Source organism: Trichechus manatus, unplaced genomic scaffold, assembly GCF_000243295.1.
Source record: "Trichechus manatus latirostris isolate Lorelei unplaced genomic scaffold, TriManLat1.0 scaffold00161, whole genome shotgun sequence".
NCBI lineage: Eukaryota > Metazoa > Chordata > Mammalia > Sirenia > Trichechidae > Trichechus > Trichechus manatus.
Window position 1 is genome coordinate 3417124 of NW_004444097.1, and position 12683 is coordinate 3429806.

The window sequence follows — 12683 nt, forward strand, 5'->3', positions numbered from 1 at the left end:
ATGTTAAGAGAATATCAATTTAGCTTTTAACTCTAGGAAGCTGGTGCTTTTGAGACAAACAGTTAAATTCTGAAATACTGTTTTGTGTTTTTGTTTTGCGCTTTAAGTGAAAGTTTACAATTCAAGTTAGTCTCTCATACAAAAATTTATATATACATTGTTTTGTGACCCTAGGTGCTCTCCCTATGTTGTGACAGCACACTCCTCCTTTCCATCCCGGATTTCCCATGTCCATTCAAACAGCTCCTGACCCTGTCTGCCTTCTCATCTTGCCCATTTAGTCTCATGTATCTACTTGAGCTAAGAAGCATACTCCTCACGAGCATTGTTTTATGTCCCATAACCCAGTCTAATCTTTGTCTGAAGAGTTGGCCTCAGGAATGGTTTTAGTTTTGGGCTAACAGAGAGTCTGGGGCCATGTCTTCCGGGGTCCCTCCAGTCTCAATCAAACCATTGAGTATGGTCTTTTTACTAGAATTTGAGTTCTGCACCCCACTTTTCTCCTGCTCTGTCGGGGACTCTCTATTGTGTTCCCTGTCAGGGCCATCATTGTGGTAGCTGGGCACCATCTAGTACCTCTGGTCTCAGGCTGATGAAGTCTTTGGTTTATGTGGCCCTTTCTGACTCTTGGGCTAATACTTTCCTTGTGTCCATGGTGTTCTTCATTCTCCAGGTGGGTTGGGACCAATTGATGCATCTTAGATGGCCACTCACTAGCTTTTAAGACCCCAGATGTCATTCACCAAAGTCAGATGCAGAACATTTTCTTAATAAACTTTGTTATGCCAATTGACCTAGATGTTCCCTGAAACCGTGGTCCCCAGATCCCCGCACCTGCTACTCTGTCCCTCTGTTTGGTTGTATTCAGGAAACTTAGCTTTGGTTTAGTCCAGTTGTTCTAACTTCCCCTATAGTGTATGCTGTCCCTCCCTTCCCCTAAGATAATTCTTGTCTACTTTCTAGCTGAAACACTGTTTTGTCACCGATTAGCTGTTGTTGTTAGGTGTCATTGAGTCAGTTCCGACTCATAGCAATCCTATGTACAACAGTACAAAACAGTGCCCAGTCCTGCAGCATCCTCACAACTGTTGCTATGTTTGAGCCCATTGAGCAGCCACTGTGTCAGTCCATCTCCTCAAGGGTCTTCCTCTATTTTGCTGACCCCTCTACCTTACCAAGCATAATGTACTTCTCCAGGGACTGATCCCTCCTGATAACATGTCCAAAGTAAGTGAGACTTAGTCTCACCATCCTTGCTTCTAAGGAGCATTCTGCTGTACTTCTTCCAAGACAGACTTGTTCCTTCTTCAAACAGTCCATGGTATATTCAATATTCTTTGACAACATCACAATTCAAAGGCATCAATTCTTCTTCAGTCTGCCTTATTCATTGTCCGGCATTCACATGCACTCAAGGTGATTGAAAATTTCATGGCTTGGGTCAGGACCACCTTAGTTCTCAAAGTGACATCTTTGCTTTTCAATGGTTTAAAGAGGTCTTTTGCAGCAGATTTGCCCAATGCAATGTGTCATTTGATTTCTTGACTGATGCTTCCATGGGTGTTGATTGTGGATCCTAGTAAAATGAAATCCTTGACAACTTCAATCTTTTCTCCATTTATCATGATGTTGCTTATTAGTCCAGCTTTGAGGATTTTTGTTTTCTTTATGTTGAGGTGTAATCCATACTGAAGGCTGTAGTCTTTGATCTTCATCAGTAAGTGCTTCAAGTCCTCTTCACGGTCGTGTCATCTTCATAAGGAAGGTTGTAGATGAGTCTTCCTCCCATCCTGATGCCTTGTTCTTCTACATATAGTCCACCTTCTCAAGTTATTTGCTCAGCATACAGATTGAATAAGTATGGTGAAATGATATAACCCTGATACACAACAGTCCTGATTTTAAAATGTGCACTATCCCCTTGTTCTGTTTGAACGACTGCCTGTTGGTCTATGTACAGATTCTGTGTGAAGCACAATTAAGTGTTCTGGAATTCCCATTATTTGCAATGTTATCCATAATTTGTTACAATCCACACAGTCAAATGCCTTCGCATAGTCAATAAAACACAGGTAAACATCTCTCTGGTTTCTCTGCTTTCAGCCAAGATACATCTGACATCAGCAATGATATCTCTCTTTCCACGTCCTCTTCTGAATCCAGCTTGAATTTCTGGCAGTTCCCTGTCGATGTACTGCTGCAACCTCTTTTGAATTGTCTTCAGCAAAATTTTACTTGCAAGTAATATTAATGATATTGTTCAATAATTTCCATATTCTGTTGGATCACCTTTCTTTGGAATGAGCACAAATATGGATCTCGTCCAGTTGGTTGGCCAGGTAGCTGTCTTCCAAATTCTTTGGCGTAGTTGAGTGGGCACCTCCAGCGCTGAAACATCTCAGTTGGTATTTCATCAATTCCTGGAGCCTTCTGTTTCACCAATGCCTTCAGTGCAGCTTGGATTTCTTCCTTCAATACCATTGGTTCTTGATCATATGCTACCTCCTGAAATAATTGAATGTCGACTCATTCTTTTTGGTACAGTAACTCTGTGTATTCCTTCCATCTACTTTAGGTGCTTCCTGCATCAATCAATATTTTGCCCATAGAATCTTTCAAAATTGCAACTCCAGGCTTGAATTTTTTCTTCAGTTCTCTCAGCTTGAGAAATGCCAAGCGTGTTCTTCACTTTTGATTTCGAACTCCAGGTCTTTCCACATTTCATTACAATACTTTACTCTGTCTTCTCGAACAGCCCTTTGAAATCTGCTGTTCAGTTCTTTTACTTCATCATTTCTTCCATTTGCTTTTGCTACTCTACATTCAAGAGCAAGTTTCAGAGTCTCTTCTGACATCCATTTTGATCTTTTCTTTCTTTCCTGTCTTTTTTAATGAACTTTTGCTTTCTTCATGTATACTGTCCTTCATGTCATACAACTCATCTAGTCTCCAGTCATTAGTATTCAATGCGTCAAATCTGTTCTTGAGATTGTCTCGAAATTCAGGTGGGATATTCTCAAGGTTGTACTTTGGCTCCTGTGGACTTGTTTTAATTTTCTTCAGCTTCAACTTGAACTTGCATAGGAACAATTGATGGTCTGTTCTGCAGTTGGCCCCTGGTCTTATTCTGACTGATGATATTGAGCTTCTTCATCGTCTCTTTCCACAGATGTAGTCTATTTGATTCCTGTGTTTTCCATCAGATGAGGTCCATGTGGATGGTCACTGTTTATGTTGTTGAAAAAAGGTATTCACAATGAATAAGTCATTGGCCTTAAAAAATTCTGTCATGCTATCTCCAGAGTTCTTTCTATCTCCAAGGCCTTATTTTCCAACTGCTGATCTTTCTTTGTTTTCACCTTTCACATTCCAATCACCACTAATTATCAATGCATCTTGGTTGCATGTTTGATCAATTTCAGACTACAGAAGTTGGTAAAAATCTTCAGTTTCCTCATCTTTGGCATTATTGGTTGGTGCATAAATTTGGTCTTCCTCGTAGCCATATGGATATTATCACAGACAGCATTATACTTCAGGGTAGATCTTGAAATGTTCCTTCAGATGATGAATGCAACAGCATTCCTCTTTAATTTTTCATTCCTGGCATAGTAGACCATATCATCGTCTGATTCACAATGGCCAATACCAGTCCATTTCAGCTCACTAACGCCTAGGATATCGATCTTTACGTGTTCCATTTCATTTTTAACGACTTCCAATTTTCCTGGATTCATGCTTTGTGCATTCCACATTCTGATTAGTAATGGATGTTTGCAGCTGTTCTTCTCATTTTGAGTCATGCCACATCAGCAGATGAAGGTCCGGAAAGCTTTGCTTTATATATGTCATTAAGGTTGACTCTACACTGAGGAGGCTGCTCTTCCTCAGTTCTGTCTTGAGTGCCTTCCAACCTGAGGGGCTCATCTTCTGGCACTATATCAGACAATGTTTTGCTGCTATTTATAAGGTTTTCATTGGCTAATTTTTTCAGAAGTAGACTGCCAGGTCCTTCTTCCTAGTCTGTCTTAGTCTGGAAGCTCTGCTGAAACCAGTTTTCCATGGGTGACCCTGCTGGTATTTGAAATACCAGTGGCAGAGCTTCCAGCATCACAGCAACATGCAAGCCACCACAGTATGACAAACTCACAGACGTGTGGTGGGTGAGTCCCTTAGGCATATAATTTAGTCTCCCTATGCCTCAATTTGCTCAGTTATAAAATGGGAATAAAAATATCCCCTCTGTCACAAGGCCGTTGTGAAGATAGTATAAGATAAACTTTCCAGTGCTCAGCTCAATGTCTGTTACATAGTAAATGCTCAATTAATTTTAGTTGTTATTGTTGATATTGGTATTAGCATTAGCATTATTAATAGTATGCCATAGTCATCATTTTCATTCCAAAAATACATTAACTTCAACAAATACCTAAAGCATCCTCTTAAAAAAATCAGGTGCAGACACTGGATCTTGGATTTTTTTAGGTATCCAACTGTTTGATCATGATGAAACAGTCAGGTACACACTCCCACCTGACTAATCATGGGACACCAGGCTCTGTGTTCTGTCCTTGTGGTGGCTTCGGTTATTTGAAGAGCTGTCTTGAAGTGCTGTTACTACCAGGAAGGAGCAAGATCCAGAGGTCATTGGCATTTCAATGCTGATGCGGCATGTGGCCACAGCTGCCATTTCTTGCATCAGAATAAGCCACTACTTTTTTTTGTCAGTTTCCTCATTTATGTCATTCATAGTAGATAGAAAGACCATAAAACAAATCATTGTAGATAACTTAGTTTGAATTTCATTTTCTGAGTACATACATCCATCTCTAAAATCTCATGGTATCAGCTCACACTTATCTTTCCCATGTGAGAAGGCATCGTATTTCAGCAGTTACTCATATACTTCTCAATTTTGCATTGAAGGGCAGGTTATATATTTATTTATTTATTAAAACAAATTAAAAACAGATATGCTTTTCAAGACGGCAAGCCGATCCAATTAGTCTGGAATTTAGAATGCAAAACAGGTAAATCCATTATTGTCAAAAATTGTACCACTTACATTTTTCGTAAATTTTCTTCGTCTTAAAATTGTAAAAGATTTCCAAGTCTACAGTGGCATCTTTTTTAAAGGACAATGTGTTGTGCTGGTGGTTGAAATCTAAACTTTTTTTTTTAAGATTGCTTCTATTTTTTATCTTGAAAAATTAAGAAACAAGTTAGGTCAAATCATATGAAATTTACATTTTTATAGATCAAAACTGTTGAATACCAGCAGTTTTATATGGTTTGGCATTATATAGAATAAAATGACGCCTATATTTTACTTCTTCTAATTAACAACTATTAACATTTTTGTCATAGATATTTCCATTCATTTAAAAAAAATTATTTTGGTAAAATACATATAATAAAAAATTGATCATTTTAACCACTTCCACTTGTTTTTAATGAAATAAACCATTACAGATCCAAGCTACTGTCCCTTTTATAAGCCCATCCCTGCCCCACGGCTCTTTTTCTCCCAGAGGAAGTATTGTCTTGAGTTGTCTGGGTATCTTTCTAGTCTTTTCACATATACATACCAAGATGCGGATCTATTTTTAGGAATGTATTTCCTACTCTTCAATTTTTCTTTAATCCTCGATTATCCTCTCCTCTATTGTAAAGGAGGAAAAAAAATCACTTTTGACCATCTTCCTCATGTAGATCCCCTTTTAACAAAATTTTATCCTTACTGTTTCCCTTTCTCTTCTTTCTGGAAATTTATGAAATTTATAAAATATCTTCATAAAAGATAAATCTCTCATTAAATTCAACAAAGTTCTCAAGAAAACTCAGAGAAGACAATAAACTCCTAACTCAATTGCCATAATGGCAGACTAGTCAAGCACAGACTACTCTGGGAAAATTAAAATTCTCGTTTTTCTTCTATCTTCAACACTCTCTTAATGCAACTTCTACATCCACCAAAAGGAAAATGCCTTCTTTTTAGATGCATCAATTCTCTTTTTGCTAGTGAGCCTCTGTCATGACACTTATAAAATAGTGTCATGGCCAAACACAGAACAAATGAAATGACCTATGAATGGGTGCTAGGAAGCATGGTGAGGTGAAATATGGACCAAATCAGAAAGGAAAAAATTCTCTTTCCCTCAGTTCTAACCAGAGTGGCAAATGACAGCAAAGACAGCGAAATAAGACTCTCAGAGTTGGGAAGAACACTGTGATTGACCCAGATTCCTCTAGTTGATCCTAAAGGTGTTGGAGCTCCTTTGTCAACTTTCTTGGTCCTAATATTCATTTATGTGAAGCCACCTCTCATTCAGCTTCTACTCCAGACTAAATAATTATAAATTCTTTGCCCTTTTCTCAATCAATGTCAAAGTTATAACATGCACAAGATTTGTAAAGCTTCATTGTCTATTCAAATCCTGAATTAATTTATGTACTCATATTTTGGATCTTAAGTGAAGCTAATTGCTATGATATTTTAATCAGGTAGTAAAATCCATTTTTGTGACTATGACGTATTCAAATGTTGGATAATTATATTCCAGTGTGTCTTCCCTCGTTGTTAGCTTGCTTTTCCTTAGTACATTTGTATTGCAGTCTTGCCTCACATTAATATGTGCGCTACAAGGGTATCATAATCACTTTTAGCAAAGAGAGATTCTGCGAAATATTTTTATGACTTCTCAATATGGCAAATTTCGGCATTAAAGTAAATCTGTCTGTCACAACAAATGTTTAATCTGGATTTTTATAATACTAATAGACATATGTTAGATTGTATTTATTTAAATAAATGCCAGTTTCACCAAAGGTTTGCAGTCATTGTGGAACAACTCAATATACTGATGGTCCAACATCTTCCCTGGCTGTTGGCTATTCTGTCTCATGGCTATAGTCACCACTGAGCATCCCTAAATAAAATATTCCTTCTTTCTTTTGCAGTTGATGGAGGCCAGAAAGGCCAAAGGAGGGACTAGTGGCTTAATATGCATTGACTGTCTGGAAACCTGAGCTGAATTTGATCCATAGTCACATACTAGGTCTTCAGTTTAATAATTACCCTCCCTGTATCCCTACCTCACTCACCTTCATTGAAGTTTCTCTAACCTTACTTTAATGTAAGTCATTCAAACTGTTTCAAAAAGTTGGCAGGTTATAGAAAATATACACGGGAAAAAATATATATACAAAGAATCAAATCCAATTTAAATAAAATATTAAAATAGACAGGACCCCAGAGGTTATCCAGACCAGTGCCGTACAACAGAAATATAATGGGTGCCATATATGTAATTGTAGATTTTCTAGTAGCCACACTGTACAAACGAAAAGCAACATGTAAAATTAATTTTAATCATATATTTTATTTAACCCAATACATCCAAAATATTGTCATTTCAATATGTAATGAATATAAAATACTAATGAGATAGTTTACTTTTTTTTCATACTAAGGCTCTGAAATGTGGCCCAGCCATGTTTCAAGTGCTCTATAGCCACATGTGCCCAAGGGCTGTCGTTCCAAACAGTGCCAATTTAGGCCACTTCCTTACTTTTATAAATGTAGAACCTGAGAGGACCATCTAGTCAGCGTCAGAGCAAGGTCTAGACCCAACATTCTGATTCCCAGTGCCGTGCTCTTTCAGCTCCGTCAGAGAGCAAGCCCGGTGGTAGAAGTCTCTCTGTGGATTCAACAAGGGTGTGAGCACTCCTTTAAGATAATAAAAATCAACTTTGGATGATCACCTACTGTATTCCAGACATTGTACTAGGCACTTTGTCCATTACTACTTAAAACAATCTTGCAGCATATTTTATCTCTATTTTCAGAATAAGATATCAAAGCTGAGAGATAATCAATTACTCAACAAGTAGCCAAGCTTAGATTGGAAACCAATTCTCCCTGGCTACATAGCATGGGCTCTTTTTCATACAGCCCAGTACCCCTTACCTCCAATTCAAGACCCTCTAAGGCTGCAAATCCAAGGGTGACCCAAGGACTGGCAGCATCCGTGTCACACTGGAAGCATGTTAGAAATGCAAATGCTGCACCAGACCTACTGAATCAGAATCTGCATTTTATCAAGGTTGCAGATAACTCAGATGAAATCTTAGCCATCTTAATAAAATACCAAATCTCTCTATGAATCAAATGAATTTCCCAGGAGAATAGCAGCTTCGTACCCTGTCAGACACGTAGCAGATTAAAAAACAAAAAACTTCATGGATTGAGTTGAAACAAGAGAAGAAAAGAGCTAGCTTGGACCTTTAAGGAATGATAAACAAGAACAGAATTTTTAGTTGAAAATAAATGTCCAGAACTCAAATCTTGAAATTATAAAATGCCTCATCTACTACCACAACCCTACCCCCTTCTCTCTTAATCTCCTCTGTTCTTCTTATCTCACCAAATACAGTGAGTGAGAGGGAAATGCTAATTCATTTATTGCAAATGTGTCAACTTTACAGTATGCAGGAAAAGTGGTGCAAGGGTAGTCTTGCCACACAAAAAAGGGATGAATCAGCCTAATAGAATTGTCAAGATGTAGTAGTTCATGGCAATTTGCAGCTCCCTGTGTCTGGCTGCAGAAGGCTCTGTCCGTTTCTTGAAATTGGGCTCTAGCTGAGATTATCTTGGTGTTCCTAAAAGTGGCTCCGCCATTGAGTCAACAGTTGATTATGATTCATCCTGAGCCTCTTCAGTCACATTTTCAGTATTTTCCTCATGTGCCATGATGCTCTCAGTGTTTCTTTTCATTCAGAATGAGGCAATTCATTAAGTAGGTGTTAACAGCTCCGGACATTTGGGGTAGAAAGTGAATAATGTGAGCAGCCTAGGTCCTCTCCAAAAGGTTGGAGCTTCATGAAGCCTGTTTAGTAAGGTGTCCTTCTTTCTTATTTCTTAACTCAGTGGGGCATTGCCAGCTATTTTTGTCCTTAGAAAACAACAGCAGGGTGATGAATGATAGCAGGGCTTCTAACCAATATTTCATCGTGTCATACAGGGCCCGCGCAAGCTGTGTGTTAAGGAGATGAACAGTGGCATGGAGAAAAAGCAGGCCTGGCTTATAAAGAACAAAATCAAGGCCTTTTATGCTGCAGTGGCGGCAGACTGTTTCCGAGATGGTGTCCGAAGTCTCCTTCAGGTACGGCTGACATTGAGGGAATGAGCACAAAGGCAAACGACAATTAGCACTCCATGTTAATGAAGCTCTGGAAGTGAATGGATCCAGTCAGGCAGCCTCCATCGGAGATCAGTGCAGATGGTTAAGGAGTTCATTTCAAGGTCCTGGGGATAGGCAAACCCAAGACAAAAGCAGAGAGGTTCTGTTAGGATGAACTAGGAATAATACACTGCAAATGGAAAATGAGGTTGCCTTTCGCCACCAGTATACATTCTGTCCCCATATTTATTGAAACGCAAATTTGTTCTGATGGTTGGTGACATTCAGGATCCTATTAAAGCTTCAAACTATTTTTGCATCTCATGCTGCATGTAGCAATGCTCAAGTCAGGCATTCTTTTCCTTTTTTTCTTTTGCAAATGGTGTGAGGGCAGCTGCTAGACTCAACTAAATAAATGCATGATGATCTGGGCGTAAAATCTCACTATCCGCCTAAATTATTTCCAGACTGTTGAATAAAATGTAATAAACTCTGTGGCTCAACACGAAAGCCCACAGTTCTCCCTCCCACTTTTTCCCCTTATTCTTTCCTTTCTCCTCCCCTTCCTTACCTCTTCTCTAGTTCTGATCTAGATTTAGAGAGCCAGAGAATCCTTAAAACAATCCAAGAGACCCTCAGAAATTATAGGGCTTGGCTTTCTAATCATTTTGGCTTTGATATGGTTGAAAAGCCCCGATTTCAAGTTTACCAAATCGTGCAATGAGTTTTCGGCTTTCAGAGTTGCCATATTCAGACCTGTCAGAATTCAGGACTGCATCCAGGTAACTCTGATGCTTATGCAGGCAGGAAAGAAAAATAATGATTAAACCATAGTATTTGGGAGATTAATAGTATTTGATGCATTCTTATGTCTAATATCCCTAAAGAATATCTGCAAAGTAGGTGCACATGCAGAAAAGCCATTTCTGAAAGACCTATTACCCCCAATGAGACTCTTTACATCTGTTACTAATTTGCTGCACTGTAGAAATGGATGTCTTGCAAGGTGCTGATTTTCTGTTAGTGGTGAGTTACATTTCTTTTCAGCAGCTCTTTGGTTAAATATGTTGGGAAGGTAGTGAGGCCCTGGGAGGCACAAACAGTTAAGCAGTTGACCACTAACCCAAAGGTTGGTAGTTTGAACCCACCCAGAGCTGCCTTGGAAGAAAGGCTTGGTGATCTGCTTCCGAAAGGTCACAGCTTTGAAAAGTCTATGGAACAATTCTATTCTGCACACATGAGTTTGCCATGAATTGACACCGACTTGACAGCAACTAATTTTTTTTTTTTTGTAAGTGTGTTATATTTCTTTTCTGTAGCTCAAATATTGGAAAAGTTACACATTTAATGTAAAATTATCACAGAAGATTTGTAAAATAATTAAATTTTCAGCTAGGCATCAGAAGACAGACATAGTACAGAAGTAGGGAGTGAAAAGGCATAGGTATGGAAAGAATTCTTGTATTAATCAAGAAGACATTATGAAAGATTTGATCATGCATAAAGCTTGTCGACGTGAATTTCTTCAAATAAAAATGATGAGTACAGAAAGGTCTTGATAAAAAGACAGAACAGAGTGATATTAAAGGAAAAAACTGCCAATTATACTATTTTGGATAAAGCTTTCTTTGCATCTGAGAAGCTATGGTACAAATAGCCACATCCCCAAACTGTGATCATGGAAAAGATGACATCTACATTGCTATACCTCCGCTGAGGGCCAAATGCAGCTCTATGGAGCTGTTCTGCTACCTGTACATTTCTAGGAGCAATACACCAAATGTGGTGAGGCAAAGTTTATTTCCCGAACCATCTGGCAGTCCTATCTCTTGCCACATACTACTGTCCTCTCTAAAATGTCCAATTCTGTTCATTTGTTTCCATCACCCAGAGTGCCCTTCCTTCACCCCAACTCTTCTCCGTATCTTTGCGTGTCAAAATCTGACCACCTCCAGGACCCAACACAAATGCCACATCTCCCAGGCAGTGGTCTATAAGTGCTCAGCTGGAATTCAAGTTTTCTCCCTTTGTGCTTCCATATGAGTTCCTGTTGCATTTGTACTTGTATTACGGTTATAGCTTATCTTCCTAACCTTACTCTAAATTCCTTAAGACCAACGTACACATTTCACTCCTCTCCCAGAGCACCTAACATTATGCAATTAATAGGTGCTCAATAACATTGCTGAATTAAATTTAATTAAGCGGAAGTTATAGCCTATCATCTAATGAAAGGAACAAAACTTCTGATATGGAAGATGGCTGTTAATGATACTGTCATGCAAGAGGATTAAGTCCTGGAAGCATAACCCAGTTAGTCTCCAATAAATAATACAAGTAGAGATTTCAGTGGTCCTTGTATATAAGAATTTTCTAAACATGGATTTTATTGCTAATGACATTATGGATATAACAGGTGAAAATGAGCTTTGAACCACTAAGTTACAACAGCTAAGCCAACCTTCACTTGATTTTAAATTATTGAACCATTCTAATGAGTGTGTCAGAAGAAATGCAAATGCCTACTAATTTAGAAAAGCTTCCTTTCTGTCATCTAAAATCCATTTATGGCTGAGATGATTTAGAACTAATCTTCCTATTTTATGCTTGGGTACAGGCATGAAGGACATGCAAGAAAATGTAATCTAATCTTCAGAACATTACTTACTTCAGTGCTCTTTTTCATTTGTGACGGTGTTTTCTGGGTATGGTAAGGATTGCCCATGTTTTTATGTCCTCTGTTTAGGCCTCAGGCTTGGGAAGAATGAAACCAAACACTCTGGTGATTGGCTATAAAAAAAACTGGAGGAAATCTCCCCTGACAGAGATCGAGAACTACGTGGGAATCATACAGTAAGTGGTTGCTTTCTTGTTTACAAACCACTCTCAGGCCAGTACATAACTGACCTGTTGTGCCAGATTAAATTGCCTGAGAAGGGCGCGTGCCTCTGTTACTCTGAATTCTTTACCAAAGTGAATAGAACACTGCCAATAATGGAACTTGCTGGAATCAGAGTGTTAGAGGAAGCGGGGTGGAGGAAATATCAAGGTCAAAGGAAAAAGTAAATAAAACAGTGAAGCCTGTTTATAAGACTAAAAGCAAGGACGGTTAGGTAAGAGGAGAATTTTCTTTTAAAACCACCTGGAGTCTTCGGTTGACTGGTGTACCCACCTCAGTCATTGTCTTCTTCTGGGCCTTGGATAAAGTGTCACTATCCCAGGACCTCCTAGCTCCCTCTGTGATATGGGAACCCCACGTGCCAGATGCCTTTGCTGTGTAGCAGAATGGTTTATGCACACAATGTGAGTTTTAAAATGGTACGTGACATCTAATACCTAAATATTTGAAGACTCTTGGATAAGACCCAGTAATAATAATAATCCTTAAAGGACTAGCAGGCACTGAGCTAACATCCTTAACATGAATTGTTCCATTTAATTCTCACAAGAAGCCTTTGAGGTAAGTACTATTCTTGTTCCCACTTTACAAGTGGAGAAGCA

The 12683-nt window shown here is 38.7% G+C and overlaps 1 protein-coding gene across 2 annotated transcripts in view; it reads left to right on the forward strand.

The window, feature by feature from the left end:
- Positions 1-12683, forward strand: part of SLC12A1 (solute carrier family 12 member 1) — a 95727-nt gene that overhangs the window by 47228 nt on the left and 35816 nt on the right. For both annotated transcript variants that reach the window (XM_004386293.1, XM_004386294.1), the window contains exons 18-19: positions 9024-9164; positions 11929-12035. In XM_004386293.1, coding sequence (XP_004386350.1) covers positions 9024-9164; positions 11929-12035 — 248 coding nt within the window. The remainder of the gene's footprint in view (positions 1-9023; positions 9165-11928; positions 12036-12683) is intronic.